A 21,420-nucleotide genomic window follows, 5' to 3' on the forward strand; every position below is an offset into this window, starting at 1 on the left:
AACCACTGCACCCAGCTAGCCTCCACTGTAAGCTTCTAGATTACACCTCCTTAACTTGCTCTTGGCTCCTCAGGAAGAACTTTAAGAAAGAACCAACTTAGGGCTGGGCATGGTGGCTCACGCCTGTATTCCCTGTATTTGAGAGGCAGAGATGGACAGGATCACCTGAGGTCAGGAGTTCAAGACCAGCCTGACCAACATGGAGAAACCCCGTCTCTGCTAAAAATACAAAAATTAGCTGGGTGTGGTGGTGCACACCTGTAGTCCCAGCTACTCGGGAGGCTGAGACAGGAAAATTGCTTGAACCCGGGTGGCGGAGGTTGCAATGAGCCGAGATCCCACCACTGCACTCCAGCCTGGGTGACAGAGCAAGAATCCATCAGAAAGAGAGAAAGAGAGAAAGAAAGAAAGAACGAACCAACTTAGGATGAAGCTAAGTAGGTGACTTTTCCCAAATTTGATTTGGGTGACTTAAAAGATAACAATAGGGTTTTTGTTTTTGAATTATCTCTTATAGATTTAATTCAATATACTTTCTTGACATATCTTTTTTGGCTTTTATTTACTTTTTTAAAAAAACAAACAGCTTTATTGGGGTATAAGTGATATATAATAAACTTCACATATTTAAAGTGTACAATTTGAAACTTTTTTTTTTTTTTGAGAGAGGATCTCCTTCTGTCACCCAAGCTGGAGTGTAGTAGTGCGATCATGACTCACTGCAGGCTTGACCTCTGGGCTCCCTCCTCATCCTCCCTAGCACGTAGGACTACATGCATGTATCACCACGCCTAGCCAATTTTTCTTTTTTTTTTTTTTCATTTTTTTGTAGAGATGGGGTCTTGTGACATTGCCCAGGCTGGTCCTGAACTCCTTGAGCTCAAGTGATCCTCCTGCCGTGGCATCCAAAAGTGCCAGGATTACAGACATGAGCCACTGCACCTGGCCTTTGAAATGTTTTGACATTTGTATACTGTACTCCCATGAAACCATTACTACAACCAACACTGTGACACATTAATCACTGCCACGTTTCCCATGCCTCTCTCTGACCCTCCCCCCTCTCACTCTTCCTTAGCCTTTTCATCCCCAGGCAACCACTGGTGGATCTGCTTTTCATCACTACAGATGAATCTGCACTTTTCTAGACTTTTAATAAATGATACCATACAGCATGTAGTATTCTGTTTCGGGGTTATTCTTTCAGCATAATTATTTTGAGATTCATCCATGTTGCTGCATGTATCCCTAGTTTATTCTTTTTTACTGTGCTAGCTGGTTTTCAAGAACCCTCTTTCAAAGATTCAAAATTCTAATAAAAAGGATGTTAAATGATTGTTTCTTAAAATAGCTTGCTCAAGACATATTTCATGTTTTATTTAACAAATAGAAGTGATTTTATGTAGACGTATGTATTACATGGCTTTTGGAATCATATGAATAATCTTACACTAAAGCAAGCATAATTGAATGCTTTATTCATGCTTGACACTATTTCAGGCTTTGTGACAGCACTATGCTAAATACAAATCTACAAATGTAGTAATTAACTGACAGAACATAGTCATCACATAAAAACCCACTTCAAAGTAACCACATTTGTATTATATTTAATATAGAATTTTTCTTATGATATAGTTAAATTGCATATACTTGTCACAAATAAATTTACAAGGAAAACTGATATGTTTTAAAATGACAAATTTCTATCTATCAAGATAGATAACCATGCCACAAACACACACATTACTAGTCAGTTTCCTAATTTTAAAGTCAGCAATCCTTTTGTTTTTTCTTTTTAATTTTAAAATTTCTTTTTCTTTTTATGTTTTATAAAACAGAGTCTTACTCTGTCACCCAGGCTGGGGTACAGTGGCACAATCATAGTTCACTGCAGCCTCACACTCCTGAGCTCAAGTGATCCTCCTGCCTCAGCCTTCCAAGAAAGCTGGAATTACAGATGTGAGCCACCATACCTGGCTTTTTTTTTTTTTTTTTAAGAGACAGGACCTCCCTTTGTTGCCCAGGCTAGTTTCAAAGTTCTGGCTTCAAGTGATCCCCCAACCTAAGCCTCTCAAACTGTTGGGATTACAGGCATGAGCTACCACATCTGGCCCACATTTTAGTTTTAAATGGGGCACAATATAAGAAAAAAAGACAAGGAAGGGTAAGAAATGTTACCTGTTTTCCTAATTTTCTAACTGTAAACCAGTGTTCCTTATAATTGCATATAAATGATCTTTCATTTCTAAAAAAGAAAACACACAATATTAACTTGAAATATTGAATTCATACTTATGTTGTCTACTGGCAAACATTATATAAAATTTGTGATAATTTAAGATTAGATTTACAGTTAAGTGTCACTGATGTTTTTAAAAGATCACACAACCATATGAACGTCTCTGCAGCAGCTTAGTGATGCCGGGCCAAAAGATGGCCTCACGCACCACTTACGGGGCAGCTCTGTGCTGCCACAGACACTGGGGTGCCAGGAAGGCTACAGGGCAGATGCTCATGGACATCACAAAGGTGAAATAGGAAAGTCTGAGGGAATGAAACAGGGAACATCAAAACACAAGTATTCCAAATATATTTCTCTTCTTTAAGAAATATCTTTAAAAATCAAATTTGGGAAAAGAAATGTATGAAATGCAAAACAAAATCTTACATAGGATCGATCCTGAGCCTCTGATACTCTGGACTGTTGAACAGGATTAGTTCTAAACCCCAAACTTTCAAGGCATTGCTTATAACCTGTTAAGAAAAATAGTAACTTTTCATAAGCCAAACCACTCCATTCCAAATTGAAGAAGTATAGCTATGTCAGTTGTGTAAACACTTTAAGAAGTATAGCTATGTTAGTTGTGTACCTCATATATAAATTTCTCTAGAAGGCTACAGGTTTTTTTTTTTTTTTTTTTAAGACAAAGAGTCTTGCTCTGTTGCCTAGGCTGAAGTACAGTGGCATGATCTCGGCTCACTGCAACCTCTGCCTCCTGAGTTCAAGTGATTCTCCTACCTCAGGCTCCCGAGTAGCTGGGATTGCAAGCATGCGCCACCACACCCAGCTAATTTTTGTATTTTTAGTAGAGACAGGGTTTCACCTTGTTGGCCAGGCTGGTCTCAAACTCCTGACCTTGTGATGTGCCCGCCTCGGCCTCCCAAAGTACTGGGATTACAGGCATGAGTCACCACGCCCAGCCAGCTATAGGTTTTCAAAAGTGTGTGTGTGTATAGATATATCACTAAATCCATAAAAAACATACACATATATATTAGAAGAGTGCTTTTCATACCAGGTCTCTGAGATGTTCCAGAAAACCACACAATTCCTACATAAAACTGTCTCAAAAATCCAGATGTATGTATATTCTACCCATAAGTGCTATTCTTAAAACTAGTCTACTATATACATCTGGTAATTTGGCTGCCGTGGGTGCTACTTTAGAAAATGTATATTCAACTTACTACTTGCAATGTCAGAAATCGTGTCTACCAAAATAAGTTCTCCCTGGGCACTTAAACTGAAGTTTCCATAGGTATCAGACTTCCAGGGTCATGGGCTTGCCACTTGTAGAAAAAAACAAAATGCAAACCTGATTATTTCAATCTGTCTGACAAAAAATGGGAAATTTCTGAAAATTCACTATCTACCCTCCAAGGTAGCCAACAAAGAAGCATGTCAACCAGGTACCAGCAAAGACAGAAAGTGAGTGCAAGGCAGTGGGTACCAAGAGCAGCAAGGCACAAATAGGAAACGCCAAGTGCTGGGCCTACTCTGACCTCTGATTCCAGCCCTGCAGTAGCCATTACCTGTTAACAGTGGCACGGTAAAGCACTAGATGGAAATGCTGGTGGATGAGGAGGAGTCCAGGAGGGCAGTACAAGAGAAATACAAACAAAGGTATCTGCAGAGATAGGTCGCTCAGGAGAGGTTCTGAAAGACCTCTGGATACAACTCACAGTGTCAGAAAAGAATGAAAGACACGCAGATAAAAGAATCTTTCAAGTACATATATATAACCACCAAAGAACTCAAAGAGAAAAATCAAAAGCCACAGACCATAATAAGGAAATCCAGTCTGGTAGGCTGATTTAAAAGGATGGTAGCAAGGTACTGCATTTTCTTAAGTTTACCCAACAAATGGTAAGTTTGAGACATTGGGACTTATTATAATTAAGGGTATTTGGTTTTCTTTGAGACAGAGTCTTGCTCTGTCACCAGGCTGGAGTGCAGTGGTGCGATCTTGGCTCACTGCAACCTCTGACTCCCCAGTTCAAGCGATTCTCCTGCCTCAGTCTCCAGAGTAGCTGGGATTACAGGCTTGCATCACCACGCCCAGCTAATTTTTGTATTTTTAGTAGAGACAGGGTTTCACCATGTTGGCCAGGATGGTCTTGATCTCCTGACTCTGAGGTCCGCCCACCTCGCCCTCCCAAAGTGCTGGGATTACAGGTGTGAGCCACCACGCCTGGCCAGAATTAAGGTTATTATTAGCATCCAGATGCAAATTAAATAATCTTTCTCAAAAAGGAATTTTTAAATGCCCCACTCTAATATGAAGATTCTACAATCCTTTCATGTTTATCTATATAAAAATCTAGTACTCTAGTTGGCCGGGCATGGTGGCTCATGCCTGTAATCCTAGCACTTTGGAAGGCTGAGGCAGGTGGATCACAATCTAGTGATCTAGAGTATAATCTTATACTCTGTAGACATGATCTATTAGAAGAACTTCTGAAGGTCGCCTTGTTATAGTGACTATTGAAAGGCTGTGAAACGGGGCCTGGGATGTAAGCAACACATAGTAGATGCTTGTGACTACTTACCTGAATAGAGAAAAAACCACTGTCATCCATATTTCCAGAAGGCTGCTGTTAATTTTGACAGGTAGTTGAAGCACGCGTGGGGGTGGGGAAAGAAGGATACAAACTGTCATTAGCGTGCATATTTAAAATAACATCTTTGCATTTCCATTTCCAAAGTTAACAGTGCAGTTATAATTCACCAGTCAGATCCCTATAGGAAGAATGGCACATCCTTTTCTAAATAGTATCTACGTTTTTAAAAGAAATGTAAGCCGGGTGTGGTGGCTCACACCTATAATCCCAGCACTTTGGGAGGCTGAGGCAGGTGGATCATGAGATCAGGAGTTCCAGACCAACCTGACCAACATGGTGAAACCCCGTCTCTAACAAAGATACAAAAAATTAGCCAGGCATAGTGGCGTGTGCCTGTAATCCCAGCTACTTGGGAGGCTGAGGCAGGAGAATTGCTTGAACCCAGGAGGCAGAGGCTGCAGTGAGCTGAGATTGCGCCATTGCACTCCAGCCTGGACAACAGGGCAAGACTCCGTCTCAAAAAAAAAAAAAAAGAAAATGTGACTTAGTGAGTTTAACATCAGTACCTGTAAAAACGTGCGATAATCTTCACTAGTAACTCCTCCTTCTGCCATTCTCATCCTCTCCTCCTCATCCAGCTGATGTGCAATTGAGGATAATTCCACAGGGCTAAAATATTCTCCTTGCAATAAATTATTCAGGCAATGTTGAGCACAAAGTGAGCCTTCTTGCTAATATTTCCAAAAGAAAAAATTAAAATGTGACTTATTAAACAGAATTGCACAGTATTTTCCCCTAAATAATTTAATCATTAACTTTTCTTTCTTTTTTGAGACACAGTCTTGCTCTGTTGTCCAGGCTGGAGTACAGTGGAGTACTCTCGGCTCACCACAACCTCTGCCTCCTGGGTTCAAGCAATTCTCCTGCCTCAGCCTCCCGAGTAGCTGGGACTACAGGCATGCACCACCATGCCCGGCTAATTTTTGTATTTTTAGTAGATACAGGGTTTCACTATGTTAGCCAGGATGGTCTCGAACTCCTGATCTTGTGATCCGCCTGCCTCAGTCTCCCAAAGTGCTGGGATTACAGGTGTGAGCCACCGCGCCTGGGCAACTTTTTTTTTTTTTTTTTTTTTTTTTGAGACGGAGTCTTGCTCTGTCACCCAGGCTGGAGTGCAGTGGCACAATCTCAGCTTACTGCAAGCTCTGCCTCCCGGGTTCACGCCATTCTACTGCCTCAGCGTCCCGAGTAGCTGGGACTACAGGCGCCGCCACCACGTACGGCTAATTTTTTGTATTTTTAGTAGCGATGGGGTTTCACCGTGTTAGCCAGGATGCTCTCGATCTCCTGACCTTGTGATCCACCCGCCTAGGCCTCTCCAAGTGCTCGGATTACAGGTGTGAGTCACCGTGCCCGGCTCCAACTATTTTTTAACATAGTTGAACTGAACTTTCAGCTTTAGATAAGTATAATTAACATAGGTACATGCATTTTCATTTGTTAACATTTATTTTACAAATCTACTATTAATGAAACTACATTACATGATCAAAAATTTAAGAATTATTTTAAACAAACATTATCGGTCGGGTGCAGTGGCCCACACCTGTAATCCCAGCACTCTGGGAGGCCGAGGTAGGCAGATCACGAGGTCAGGAGATCAAGACCATCGTGGCTAACACGGTGAAACCCCATCTCTACTAAAAAATACAAAAAATTAGCCGGGCGTGGTGGCGGGCACCTGTAGTCCCAGCTACTCGGGAGGCTGAGGCAGGAGAATAGCATGAACCCAGGAGGCGGAGCCTGCAGTGAGCCAAGATCACACCACTGCACTCCAGCCTGGGCAACAGAGCAAGACTCTGTCTCAAAAAAAAAACAAAAAACAAAAAAACATTATCATCTATCAAATGCATCAAATCTCATACTTTACTAAAAACCACTGTATAAAACATTTAGTCTCCCTCATTTTCACTACCTAAAATAAGTTCATTCTTGGAGATTCCACAGTAAATTACTAATGGTGAAAGGAAATTTTAGTCTCTAGAACAGTTATTTATTTATTTAAAAAATGAGATCTGACTATGTTGCCCAGGCTGGACTTGAACTCCAGGGCCCAAGGGATCTTCTTACCTCAGCCTCCCGAGCAGCTAGGACTACAGAAACATGCCACTGTGCCTAGCTGCCTAGAACATTTATTCTTTTAACATAATGCCGGTCAAGCATGGTGGCTCACACCTGTAATCCCAGCAGTTTGGGAGGTCAAGGCGGGTGGATTGCTTGAGGCCAGGAGTTCGAGATGAGCCTGACCAATATGGCGAAACCCCATCTCTACTAAAAATACAAAAATTAGCCAGTGTGATGGTGTGCACCCGTACACCTAGCTAATCGGGACTCCAAGGCATGAGCATCGCTTGAACCTGGGAAGTACAGACTGCAGTGAGCCAAGACTATGCCACTGCCACTCCAGCCTTCTGTCTCAAAAAAAAAAAAAAACTCCACACAATTTAAATGCTTGTTGACAGAATTTCAAATCTTAAGAATCAATACAGGTGAGAAAAATTCTGTTCCATGTTAAAACTTGCAGTTACAGAGCTGAAGTTCTCTTCATGGAACTCTACAGATAATGTACACGCAGCGTAATGCAATGAGCAGAACTGTCCCAAACAACCCTGGAGCTCACTCCTGGACAAGCCAGCAAGAGGGACTGCACCCAAGCTCAGCTCCCATGGGACGACAGGCTTCCTCCTTATGGGAGGTAGGTACAACCTCCCACGGGTTCAGAACCTTCAAGTGCTGGGCAGTTTCTCACACAACTGGCAGCCTGAATCCAAGTCCAGGGTGCCTGGTACCGAGTAACCTGTGTGTAACCCTCCTCCCCACAGCAGTAGCTTTCCCATGCTACCTGGTAAGAAGGGAGAATCACGTATAGATGGATCCCTCCCTGTGAACACAGACACCAGGTTTGCCCCTTCCTGAAATGACAGCAGATGAGAGAACATTTCCTCCTGCTAACCTTGGCCCTCCAAGTTCTCTCTTTCCCCAATAAGGTCTACTCCTTAACCCAACTTATCTGACATCACGCAATTTGTCCTGAGCTATGTTACACAGTAGACTCTAAAGAGAACCACCTTGCAAGACGGAATTTTTTCCTGATAAATCAATTTTCTAGGAACAAAATTCAGCTGGTGAAAAAAATATGGGTTATATGTGTATAATGGAATAGGAAGACAGCATTGAGACAGCCTGAGTCTGAGATAAGTTTATCCTCATCTTTTGGTAAGGAATAAGTAGCTTGGAGCCAGAGAGAACACTAGCCCCCAAGTCTTCTCATGAAAATAGACTTTTTGTTTCCACTTCTTTCTCTTTCTTCTATATTTCTACTACCAGAGTGCAACTCTTACTGAATGATATGCAAATTGAAGGGATATACAGATGTTCTACTTATAACCTATTGAAAAACAGCCAAGGCTGGCTGCGGTGGCTCATGCCTGTAATCCCAGCATTTTGGGAGGCCAAGGCAGGAGGATTACTTGAGTCCAGAAGTTTGAGACCAGCCTGGGCAACATGGTGAAACCCCATTTCTACAAAAATTAAAAAATTAACTGAGCATGGTGGTGTGTGCTTGTAGTCCAGCTTCTTGGGAGGCTGAGATAGGAGGATAACCTGAGCCCCAAAAAGGTTGAGGCTATAGTAAGCTGATATTGCACCACTGCACTCCAGCCTGGATGACAGGGCAAGAACCTGTCTCAAAAAGAGGGGAGGGGAGGGGAGGGGAGGGGAGGGGAGGGGAGGGGAGGGGAGGGGAGGGGAGAAAGAAAAGAAAAGGCAAGACAAACAAGCACTTCACAAGACAGTCAAATAGCTATAAAGAACACAAAAAAGGTACTCAACTTCATTAGTCATCAGGGAAATGTAAATTAAAACCACAATGTGTTATTACACAAACTCTAAAATGGCTAAAATATTGGAGATCAGAGATATAGAAACTGTTGTATACTACTGGTGAGAGAGTAAATTGGTATAACCAATAATAACTAATAATTATGTAATGCATCTACTAAAGCTTAACATGTACATCTCCTATGATCTAGCAATTCCATTAGTAGGTACGTAATGTAAACAACAGAAATGCAAACATATATTCATCAAAAGATATGTATAAGAATGTAGGGCCGGGCGCGGTGGCTCAAGCCTGTAATCCCAGCACTTTGGGAGGCCGAGATGGGCGGATCACGAGGTCAGGAGATCGAGACCATCCTGGCTAACACGGTGAAACCCCGTCTCTACTAAAAAATACAAAAAACTAGCCGGGCGAGGTGGCGGGCGCCTGTAGTCCCAGCTACTCCGGAGGCTGAGGCAGGAGAATGGCGTGAACCCGGGAGGCGGAGCTTGCAGTGAGCTGAAATCCGGCCACTGCACTCCAGCCTGGGTGACAGAGCGAGACTCCGTCTCAAAAAAAAAAAAAAAAAAAAGAATGTTCAAAAAAGCACTATTTTTGTGCTACAAATAGCATTACTATTTGTAGTAACACAAAATAGCATTACAGATAGCATTACTATTTGTAATGGTCCCTAAACTGGAAACGACCCAAATGGATAGCTGGGATCACAGCAGAATGGAAATTGTGTTTACTCACAAAGGAATACTACATAACAATGTGAATGAATTAACTACAACGACCTGGAACAGTATGGATAAATCTCTCAAACAATGGTAAACTAAAGAGGACAGAGTCAAATGGGTATACACACTGTACGATTCCAGTCACAAAAGCTCAAAACTAGGCAAAACTCATTTATGATATCAGAATTCAGCATAGGGGTTATTTTTGTTGGGAATGCAGTGGAGAGAGAGTACCTAGAAAAGGGAATAATGGGAGGTTATAGGATGCAGGTAAATCTTCTGTTACTTGCTGTTTACACATGTTCATTTTGTGAGAATTCACTGAGCCGTACTCTTTAACGATTTGTGTGCTCCTCTCTGTATGGTACCTAATTTTTTAAAAATTCAAACAGTAAGAAAAAAGCCTTTGCTAACACAAATTTCCTGTCCTGCTGTCAGTTTGGAGTTTACAAACTATGGTCACCATACTTAATATCACATATAGCAATAGCGACATCCAAATATTTGATTAAAATTATCTCTATAAAAAATAGCTTTAAATTATGAAAAATAAGTATTTGAAATCAAACTTCATCAAAGATACACTGTATTGCTACAGGAAATATCAAGTTCTGTACTTCTAATATGATTTAATGGAAGGAAAGGACAAACTGTTCAGTACAAATTTAAAAATGACTTAAGGCTAGGCACAGTGGTTCATACCGTAATCTCAACTGTTTGAGAGGCTGAGTGGGAGGATCACTTGAGCCCAGGAGTTCAAGGCTACATGGAGCTATGATTGTGCCACTGTATTCTGGCCTGGGTGACAGAGCAACACCATGTCTCTCAAAAAGAAATAAAATAAATAAAAATAAAAATAAAAATAAACGTAACTTAAGTCATAGGACAGATCAAATGCCACACAGACCAAAAGAACTGTACAATGACAATGAGCCCACCTAAGATTATGCATTTTCCTGCCTTGCCCTTATCTCAAACTATCCCCAGCCACCTCTCTCATCAAGCTTCAATCAAAGCAGTAGTTCACTTTGCCATAATCAAAGTTCAGCAGTATTGAAATCTCATGATTTGGCTGGGGATGGTGGCTCATGCCCGTAATCCCTGCACTTCGGGAGGCCGAGGCAGGTAGGTCACTTGAGATCAGGAGTTCTAGACCCACCTGGCCAACATGGTGAAACCCTGTCTCTTCTAAAAATACAAAAATTAGCCATGTGTGATGGCAGGCGCCTGTAGTCCCAGGTACTCGGGAGGCTAAGGTAGGAGAATCACCTGAACCCAGGAGGCAGAGGTTGCAGTGAGCTGAGATTGCACCACTGCACTCCAGCCTGGGTGACAGAGCGACACTCCGCCTCAAAAAAATAAAAAATAGGCCGGGCATGGTAGCTCACGCTTATAATCCCAGCACTTTGGGAGGCTAAGGCAGGTGGATCACGAGGTCAAGAGATCGAGACAATCCTGGCCAACATGAAGAAACCTTGTCTCTACTAAAAATACAAAAATCAGCTGGGTATGGTGGCACACACCTATAGACCCAGCTACTCGGGAGGCTGAGAGGAGAATCGCTTAAACCCAGGAGACGGAGGTTGCAGTGAGCTGACTTCACGCCACTGCACTCCAGCCTGGTGACAGAGCAAGACTCCGCCTCAAAAAAAAAAAAAAGAAGAAGAAGAAAAGAAAAGACATGAAATGAATTAAAAATTTTAAAAAATAAAAGAAATCCTATGATTTTAGGCCCAGACTTCATTGTGTTGGGCTCAGAGAATTAGCACACTGCAGTTCTACAAAGATAATTTATAAAATCACAAGGGAACTGCTACCAAATCATTTACCCCCAACCTTTCCAGGTTTTCAAGACCAACCTGAAACTAGTTAAAATTACCACAGACACTACTAACTACAACACAAATCAGGTATAAAGCTAAGATGCTCTCAGGAATGGGCTATCTGGGGACAAGCTGTCAATCTAGCAGCATTCTCACCTCCTCTTAGTGCTCTCCGAGGCCTTACTATGAGGATCAGCAAACACAAGCATCTGAGTAATGGCAATGGCCAGTACTTCTACAGCACTATCTGCCAGGGAGCCTTCTCTACACTCTAACTCTGAGGTTATGTCTATGTTATTATCCCCACCACTACACAGGAGGAAACCAGAGGACAGGGATCCTAAGTAACTTGCTCAGGATCACACAAGTAGTAAAAGGCAGAGCTGAGACTCAAACCCAGGCAGAGGTTTCAAAATCTGTGCCATTAGCACTTCAAGTCATTTATACAGAATTTGGCTTCTCCTAAAGCTCAAATATCCTAAAGACAGCTAAAATCCAGCAACCACAAAAGGGCATAATGAATGCCACAGAGTCAATACTCAGCATCTTTTCAATAACTTTATGTACAATCCCAGCAAGTTTAGTTATTATTCCCAGTTTGCATTACATTAAAATCACCAATACAAATGGCACAGTGACTGCACCAAGAAACATCAGAAAGAGAAGTGATTTAAAAAAAAAAAAGACAGAAAGCAGGCACCAGAACTAAAACAAACAACAAAAATCCAGTAGTTAGTGGTCATAAAGTTAGTACAAAGGTTTAAGTTAGGGGTTGGCAAACTCTAGCCCATGGGCCAAATTTAACCTGCCCTGGTAGCTAAGAATGCACTTTACAATTTTAGATGGTTGGGAAAAACATGCACACATAAGAATGTGTGACAGAGACTACAGCTGGCCTGCAAAGCCTTAAAATGTTTACAGAAAAGTTGTTTACTTTAGATAAACAGCACCATATATATCTCAGAAACTCAAAGACCTCTCTTTATCCATTCAAATATATACATTTTTTTCTTTTGGGACAGGATCTTGCTCTGTCCCCCAGGCTGGAGTGCAGTGGTGTGACCTTGGCTCACTACAGCCTCGACCTCCCAGACTCATGCAATCCTCCCACCTCAGCCTCCCAAGTAGCTATGACTACAGGCGTGTGCTAACACACCCGGGCTAATTTTGTTCATTCTTTGTAGAGACAGGTCTCACTACGCTCAGCCCCATTCAAATATTTATTGAGTACTTACTCTGTGCCAGGCCCTATCTCAGGCACTGTAGATGTATCAGTGTGAAACTGTTTTTACATTCTAACTTAATAAAGGGTACTCAAAGTGACAACTCAGAAAGAGGAAACCAAGGTTCCAAGAGGAAGTGGTTGCAAGGCCCTTTGTAGGCAGATATTCCCACCTACCCAGCTTCTCTAGGGCCAAAGTTGGTTCTCTGGCTCTCCAAACCCAGCACCTAGCAAGGGTTAAAGGTATATTGCAGAGGGGAAGGCGGTGAACTGAAAAATGGCACAGTAAGCCCAAACATTCCTAGAATGGACTGTATAGGAGATTAACAATGGGCCATATGGTTATAGGTGCATACTCTTGAGTATGCCCAAAAAACTAAATTGTTGAATCTTCACTTGCTATGTACGTACAAGTTAATGATAATGGTAAATACATTCCTGAAGTATCTGTAGGCCTATACACATGCTGATAATTCAGAGGGACTCTTTTTTTTTTCTTTTCTTTTCTTTTTTTAGACAGAGTCTCGCTTTGTTGCCCAGGCTGGAGTGAAGTGGCGCAGTCTCAGCTCACTGCAACCTCTGCCTCTTGGGTTCAAGCTATTCTCCTGACTCAGCCTCCTGAGTACCTGGGATTACAGGCACCTGCCACCACACCTGGCTAATTTTTTGTATTTTTAGTAGAGACGTGGTTTCACCATGTTGGCCAGGCTGGTCTCAAACTCCTGACCTTGTGATCCACCCACCTGGGCCTCCCAAAGCGCTGGTGTGAGCCACCGCACCCGGACTAAGAGGGACTTCTTTCGGGTAAGTAGATTTTCGCTAGGCTAGCACCCAGCTTTTATTGATCCCATGGTTCAGTAGAAATGCGTCCCAACTAGGTAACAATCAATATTGTTAAAAATCTTGTCTGATTCTCAGGAAGTAGTGTGGAACATGTTTAAGGCCTTCCATGTTGAAATCTGGTCCCACACCAAAGCCTTTGAAAATTAGTAACAAAAATATGGCCGGGTGCAGTGGCTCACGCCTGTAATCCCGGCACTTTGGGAGGCCGAGGCGAGTGGATCGCCTGAGGTCAGGAGTTGGAGACCAGCCTGGCCAACAGGGTGAAACCCTGTCTCTACTAAAAATACAAAAATTAGCTGGGCGTGGTGGTGGGCACCTGTAATCTCAGCTACTAGGGAGACTGAGGCAGGAGAATAGCTTGAACAGGGAGGCAGAGGTTGCAGTGAGCCAGGATCGCGCCATTGCACTCTAGCCTGGGTGACAAGAGCAAAACTCGATCTCAAAAAAAAAATGTTTTTAAGAAAGTACATGTGTATTTTTCACACACTTTACTCAGCCAAGCAACTAAATCTCTATTGTCTATGATTTATAAATCATGTCAATCAAGTCAAAAAATCAGTGACAACTATACGACTGAGGCCTTCCTCCCCCACTGTAAATCTGCCTATTTCAAAAGTTTCCGAGATGTTTTCTACAATGAAAAGCATTGTACTTAACAATTTGTTCCAGGCACAGTGGCTCACGCCTGTAATCACAGCACTTCGAGAGGCTGAGGTGGGAGAATCACCTGAGTCCAGGAGTTCTAGACCAGCCTGGGCAACACAGCGAGACCCCTCTCTCTCCAAAAACATTAGCTGGCCCTGGCGATATACACCTGTAGTCCCAGCTACTCTGGAGGCGGAGGAGGGAGGATCGCTTGTGCCTAGGGAGTCAAGGCTGCAGTGAGCCATGATCTCTCCACTGCACACCTGCCTGGGTGACAGAATGAGATGCCATCTTTAAAATAAAAATTAAAAAAAAGATTTATACTACAGATTTACATCTGGTAAATGTATTCTTTTGTCTTTGCTTTATTTGTTGTGTGTGTGTGAATTTTAAATGTCTGGGATAAACGATCATTTATAAGCATTTAATAAAACAAAAACCCTTTGCTCCTCCTATTAAATAATAGCCTTACCAGCAACTCTTTCCAAACATGATACTATTATGAAACAAGATATCATGTGCCAAAGTTGTCCCGGGGAAGGCTTCACTCACATACAAATGGATGGATAATAGCATGTGAGAAACGAGGAGTTTCTCCACATGTCACAAACAGTATCTTCAAGTGCATGGTCACTGAAGAGTTAAAGTGACAGCAGGCTAGGCAGACCACAACAAAATCATTCCAGTCCACTCCTAATACCTAAAAACAAAGCTGGCTGCCTGCTCCGGAAAGATGAGAGTACCAAAAGAAACCAAACCCAAACATCCCGTAATAAAAACTCGTGACGACTTCCCTGTTTAGGGGCACAACGGGTTTCCTACTTCACTTCCTAAGTGTCAGGCCCTACAGTGGGCGAGCCAAGGTCTCCTCCCTCGGGAGGCTCGCGGACCTGGTGCAGGGGAAAAAACATGAACAAGACCTCAAAGATCTAAATGTAGGGAAGACTCCAATATAGAATTGAGCAGTCTGGAGAAAGAAAAGTTAATTCTGCCAGGAGTAGGGTAGGAGGGGTCGAGGGAGGTGTCCCAGAGGTGACTGTAGCTAGACCCTAGGGAGAGGGAAGGATTGGGGAGGGGTGAAGGAATCCTCCGAAAAGCTATGGAAAGTGACTTAGAAAGGAAGAAGCAAATCCACTGGGCGCCACCGCGCTCCCGTGTCCCGAGACGCCCCCGGCCCCGCCCATACTCCCTCCCGGCTCCCAGGGCGGGGGCCGCGGGGGAAGTAGGAGCGTAGGTGATGCTCCCCTCCCCGAGCCGAAGAGGCGGGGGGTTGCGGCGTCGCCCCTAGCCCGGCGAGATCGGCATGGGGGCGACTCGGACCCCACCCAGCCCTCCGGGAGGCTGTGATGCCGCGCTCCACGCCCGCCACCGCGCGGCAGACAGCTCCCCACCGCACGCGGACACTCACTTTCTCGTGGAAGATGGACTCCATGTTTATTTGTCTGGAGCCAACGGCCCCCACACCGAACCACCCCCTCCAGCTCCGCCCCCTGTCCCTCCCCTCCGCCCACCCCGCCCCGCCCTGGTCCCCCCGCCCACGTGCCGCACGCAGGCCAATCACCCGCGAGGATGCGAGTCACGTGAAGCGAAGAGCGAGTGAACGCCGGGGACACGTGACCTTGGTAGCGCGTCCTCCTAGTTTCTGTTAGAGGGCCTTCTGGGGGATGCTACATCGCCACCTGCTGTCTGGAGGATCTTCTCCGCTTCCCACCCATTTCTATGGGTTCTTAGGTTTCTGGGGGGAGGTTTGGACCACTCACCTGGGTTCGATACTCTTTTTGTTTTCCACTTTGTACTTTCTACTGTGTTCATATAACTATTTACTTTCTTTCTCCTCCTCCTCCACTGAAAATTTAGTAAGAAAAAGCCATCATTACATTCTCCCAAAACCTAGCACTTGTATAAAAATGATAGCTAGGCCGGACGCGGTACCTCATGCCTGTAATCCCAGCACTTTGGGAGGCCGAGGCGGGCGAATCAACTGAGGTCGAGAGTTTGAGATCAGCCTGACCAACATGGAGAAACCCCGTCTCTACTAAAAATGCAAAATTAGCTGGGCGTGGTGGCGCATACCTCTAATCCCAGGTACTTGGGAGGCTGAGGCAGGAGAATCGCTTGAACCCGGGAGGCGGAGGTTGCAGTGAGCCGAGATGGTGCCATTGCACTCTAGCCTGGACAACAAAAGCGAAACTCCGTCCCCAACCCCCCAAAAAAGGAAAAAAGTGATAGTTAATATTTATATAAGGCTTTCTATGAGCTAGGCCCTTTTCTAAATGCTTTGCATATATTATCAAATTTAATACAGCAAACTTTGATGTAGGTGTTGATGCTATTCATACACATGAGGAAACCGAGGCACGGAGACGTTAAGAACAGCACAATGTCCAAGGTCAGATGGTAAGTTGCCTTGCCAGGATTCAAATCCAAGTGACTTGTTACCACTGTAGGTGTTCGGACCCTTTAGAGGGAACTTAGAAGTCTCATAAATTGTGTGGGAGACGGGGAGGTAGCAGCGGTTTGATGAAGCTTGAATGGAAGGATAGGTGCAGATCTTGCACCTTGAAACCAGATTAAGGTGTACTTTTTTTTTTTTTTTTTTTTTTTGAGATGGACCTCTCTCTGTCCCCCAGGCTGGAGTGCAGTGGCACAATCTCCCCGCTCACTGCAACCTCCACTTCCTGAGTTCAAGTGATTCTCTTGCCTCAGCCTCCCAAGCAGCTGGGATTACTGGCACGCATCACGACATCCAACTATTTTTGTGTTCTTAGTAGAGAAGAGTTTGTACCATGTTGGCCAGGCTGGTCTGGAATCCCCAACCTCAGGTGATCCACCTGCTTTGGCCTCCCACAAGTCCTGGAATTACAGGCGTGAGCCACCGCACCTGGCCAAAGTGTACTTTTAAAAGGATGTGGGGAGCTATATAAATATTTTAAAAGAAGACACGTGGTCATGTTTGCATTTTAGAAAGATCACTGGCAGGCCGGGCGCGGTGGCTCACGCCTGTAATCCCAGCACTTTGGGAGGCCGAGGCGGGCGGATCACAAGGTCAGGAGATCGAGACCACGGTGAAACCCCGTCTCTACTAAAAATACAAAAAATTAGCCGGGCGCGGTTGTGGGCGCCTGTAGTCCCAGCTACTCGGGAGGCTGAGGCAGGAGAATGGCGTGAACCCGGGAGGCGGAGGTTGCAGTGAGCCGAGATCGCGCCACTGCACTCCAGCCTGGGCGACAGAGCGAGACTCCGTCTCAAAAAAAAAAAAAAAAAAAAAAAAAAGAAAGATCACTGGCTGCAGAAAAAAAGCAGTTGCTGTTGAAGGACTCTTCGGAGAGATGATGGTGGTTTGGACTACAGTGGTGTCTTAAAGATGGAAATAGGCCATTCTGAGAGATTATTTGGACGTAAAGAGACTCAACAGAACGTGGTGATGATACGGCTTCAACCGGTGGAAGAATGCTAGGGTTTTCGTCTTGAGTCGAATTACATAAAACGACATGGACAAACCTGGAGTGGTTTTAAGGAGCATAGAGTTTAATAGGCAAGAAGGAAGGGAGAAGAAAGAAAGAGGAAGCTCCCCTGTAGACACAGAGGGATGGGGGCTCCAAAGCCAAGAGAGGAGACCTGGAGAGTAGGGGAGATACCAGCCAATTATATGAGGAGGCTGCAGGAGGCGGTGTCTGATTTGCATAGGGCTCAGGGGACTGGTTTGACCACGCATGTCATTAATGTAGCCCTCTAAAAAAACTGGCCCTCCCACCCTAGCTTTTTAATACCCAAATGCAGAGCGCCACGATGTTCTACACACGTGGGGATATGCAGGGGTGGCCATGTTGCCAGCACATGTGAGAGCAAGGGCAAGGGGACAATGGTGGGAATCACCCTGTAGGTGGACCCAGTTTCTAACTGCCAGCATTTGCATATTAAAGGTTGCCAGCTTGGGTCTAACAGCCAGGGCTTTCATGCTAGACAGGAAACATTTCTGGAACTGCTTCAAAAGAGACAAAAACTTTTTAAGGACCCCTTTTCCTCTCTATCTGCCTAAAATAATTTCTTAATTACGCCTACCACAGTGAGGGATTGGGGAACGCAGGAGACCGAAATGTGAAGGTGACTTCTGGGTTTGTGCCCTGGGCAGCCACTGTGACAGGAGTGATATTGAGAGCAGAAACAAGGGAGGAAAGCAAGGTTTTGGGAAGAGAATAAGATAGAGTTTACATTTTGGAGACACTGAATTTGAAATGTCTACGGACATTCAAGTAATTATGTTGAGTAATGGTTGGATACCAGGTCTGAAGTTCAGGAGGCTGCTTTGAACTCAATGAAGAATTGCCATTTAAAAAAAAGCTAAGGCCGATGTGGTGGTGCACGCCTGTAATCCCAGCACTTTGGGAGGCTGAGGCAGGCAGATCTCTTGAGGCCAGGAGTTTGAGACCAGCCTGGCCAACATGGAGAAACCTCATCTCTACTAAAAATACAAAATTTAGCTGGGCGTGGTGGCTCATGCCTATAATCCCAGCTACTCAGGAGGCTGAGGCAGGAAAATTGCTTGAACCCGGGAGGAAGAGGTTGCAGTGAGCCAAGATTGTGCCATTGCACTCCAGCCTGGACAACAGAGTAAGACTGTGTCTTAAAAAAAAAAAAAAAGTAACTGAAACCATGGGAGTGAATAAAATCATTTTAGGGAAAAAGAAGTGCTTGAGAAGAGGGCTACAGCTGAGCCCTGAGGATAGAGAAGCAATAGCCAAGGAGGAGGGAGAAAAAGCAAGAAAGTGTGACATTGTGGAATGCCTGGGCAGGGGACGCTTCAAGGGGTAGTCAGTTTCAGTTGCTGCCAGTACGTCAAGCAATACAAGGACTTATAAGAGGCCACTAAATTTTGTTGCTATGGAGACAATTGGTGACTTTGGGGACTGCAGGTTCAGAGGAGCAGAGGGGGCAGTGAGAGGTAAGGGAATGGAGACTGCCAGAGAGGACCAGGTGCTGAAGGAGAGGATTCGGTACCATTTATTGAGCATCTCTGTGTGCACAGTTCACAGCCTTGTATGGGGAAAAGTCCATGTTCTTAAGAAATTGTGTGGCCTACCCAGGGAAATAAATCATAGTCTCATGAAGTGAAAAAAATTGCAAACCACCTTTTCTGTTTTTGTTTTTGTTTTTCTTTTAATTGTAGTTGATGTCTTTCTTTTTTTTTTTTTTTTTTTTTTTTTTTTTTTTTTTTTTTTTGAGACGGAGTCTCACGCTGTTGCCCAGGCTGGAGTGCAGTGGCGCGATCTCGGCTCACTGCAAGCTCCGCCTCCTGGGTTCACGCCATTCTCCTGCCTCAGCCTCCTGAGTAGCTGGGACTACAGGCGCCCGCCACTGCGCCCGGCTAATTTTTTGTATTTTTAGTAGAGACGGGGTTTCACTGTGGTCTCGATCTCCTGACCTTGTGATCCGCCCGCCTCGGCCTCCCAAAGTGCTGGGATTACAGGCTTGAGCCACCGCGCCCGGCGATGTCTTTCAAATGAATTAATGAAGTCAAATGTCTTAGTCCTTTTGGGGCGCTATAACAAGATATCTTGGAGTAATTTATAAACAGAAATGTATTACAGATCTGGAGGCTAGGAAGTCCAAGATCAAAGCTCTAGCAGATTTAGTGTCCGATGAGGGCCCATTCCTCATAGGTGGTGCCTTTTTTGTGTCCTCACATGGTGGAAGGGGAAAAGGGGCAAACAAGCTTCCTCTCTGTGTAAGGGCACTAATCCCAGTCACAAGACTTGGCCTTACAATCTGATCCATCTCCCAAAGGCCCCACCTGTTAAACCAACACACTGGGGATTACATTTCAACAAATGAATTTTGGAAAGATACAGACATTCAGATCATAGCACCAAGTATCTGGGAATCATTTTTTATTCTCTTCCCACAACTTCTCCACATCACCCCTTATTCCAGTCAGTCCTCAAATGCTACGAATCCACTCCTAACTCTCTCTCGCCCTTGTCTTCATTGCTACTACTTAGTTCAAGCCCTCTTGCTATCTTGTGTAGTCCAGTCCAAGGATCTTTGAATTGGTCTTCTGATTCCAGTCTCAATAGGTCTAATTCATGGTGCTGTCAGTGATCTTCCAAAAATGCAAATCGTACAAGATTTTCTTTTGTTTAACAAGTATAACTGTGTATCGGCCCTGGGACTATAACCATGAAAAAGACAGACAGTCTCACCTTCAGTGGACTTACATTGGCAGGGATTCTTAAATAATTACACAACTCTTACTTCAAAATCCTTCAGTGACGGCTGGGTGCAGTGGCTCATGCCTGTAATCCCAGCACTTTGGGAGGCCGAGGCGGGTGGATCACCTGAGGTCAAGAGTTCAAGACCAGCTTGGCCAACATGGTGAAACCCCATCTCTACTAAAAATACAAAAATTAGCTGGGCGTTGTGGTGGGCACCTGTAATCCCAGCTACTCGGGAGGCTGAGGCAGGAGAATGCTTGAACCTGGGCAGCAGAGGTTGCAGTGAGACGAGATTGCACCAGTGCACTCCAGACTGGGCAATAAAGTGAGACTCTGCCTCAAAAAAAAAAAAAAAAAAAATTCCTTCAGTGACTTCCTATTGCCATCCTATTGCTGGCCTGAAAAGCTCTGTGATCTGGATCAACCACCTGTCCTGTTCTGTTCTCCCCAGATTCTCTCTGCCCCAGTCACTCCAGACTCTAGTCATACTAGCTTCTTCCTTTTACTTCTGGAAAGTTCACTAAGGAAAAGTCTTTTGTGCCACCGCTACACCTGGAGCATGCCTACATTAAAGCACCATTACATCATACTGGAAGTATTACTTTATATACTACTGAACTAGCAGCTTTTGAGGGGCAGAGGAATCTTACTTTTTTTTTTTTTTTTGAGACAGAGTCTTGCTCTGTCACCCAGGCTAGAGTGCAGTGGTACCATCTCGGCTCACTGCAACCTCCGCCTCCTGGGTTCAAGCCATTCTCCTGCCTCAGCCTCCTGAGTAGCTGGGACTATAGGCGCCCACCACCATGCCTGGCTAATTTTTTTGTATTTTTAGTAGAGAGTGGGTTTCACCATGTTACCCAGGATGGTCTTGATCTCCTGACCTCATGATCTGCCTGCCTCGGCCTTCCAAAGTGCACAAATCTTACTCTTTAGGTCAAGGGTTACTACAGAGCAATGAATTAATGCATGAAGTTTTTTTTGATTGACTGGTACAAAAAAATACCAATAATTCAGTAGCAGAGAGAGAAGTTACTGAGCTAATCAGGAAAGACTTCATGGAGACAGAAAAGACCAAATAGATGCACTTCTAGTACACTTCCTATGTCATCTTAGGCTACTCACCTTTTGTCTAATCTTCATTGAAATCTTGTGTTGGCCAGGCATGGTGGCTCAAATCCTAGCACTTTGGGAGGCCGAGGCAGGCAGA

General features: G+C 44.3%; 1 protein-coding gene and 1 long non-coding RNA gene across 24 annotated transcripts in view; one reads left to right on the plus strand and one right to left on the minus strand.

The window, feature by feature from the left end:
• The window catches only part of LOC102117378 (uncharacterized), a 66,386-nt gene extending 52,040 nt beyond the window's left edge, over nt 1-14,346 (plus strand). The window contains exons 3-5 of one of the 2 annotated variants that reach the window (XR_010588608.2): nt 7,430-7,600; nt 13,030-13,317; nt 14,026-14,346. This is a non-coding gene — a long non-coding RNA (uncharacterized lncRNA). The remainder of the gene's footprint in view (nt 1-7,429; nt 7,601-13,029; nt 13,318-14,025) is intronic. The other variant, XR_010588609.2, reaches the window with a different exon arrangement.
• The window catches only part of ATXN3 (ataxin 3), a 68,021-nt gene extending 52,547 nt beyond the window's left edge, over nt 1-15,474 (minus strand). For 12 of the 22 annotated variants that reach the window (XM_073998108.1, XM_073998111.1, XM_065549254.2 and 9 more), the window contains exons 1-5: nt 15,410-15,474; nt 5,412-5,576; nt 4,834-4,878; nt 2,672-2,757; nt 2,182-2,248 (exon numbers count right to left, since the gene is read on the minus strand). In XM_073998108.1, coding sequence (XP_073854209.1) covers nt 2,182-2,248; nt 2,672-2,757; nt 4,834-4,878; nt 5,412-5,576; nt 15,410-15,433 — 387 coding nt within the window. In that variant the 5' untranslated portion in view covers nt 15,434-15,474. The remainder of the gene's footprint in view (nt 1-2,181; nt 2,249-2,671; nt 2,758-4,833; nt 4,879-5,411; nt 5,577-15,409) is intronic. The other 10 variants (XM_073998113.1, XM_073998114.1, XM_073998116.1 and 7 more) reach the window with 3 other exon arrangements.
• Nucleotides 15,475-21,420: the final 5,946 nt, after the last annotated feature.

The sequence above is a fragment of the Macaca fascicularis genome, chromosome 7 (genome assembly GCF_037993035.2).
Source record: "Macaca fascicularis isolate 582-1 chromosome 7, T2T-MFA8v1.1".
NCBI classification, from domain to species: domain Eukaryota; kingdom Metazoa; phylum Chordata; class Mammalia; order Primates; family Cercopithecidae; genus Macaca; species Macaca fascicularis.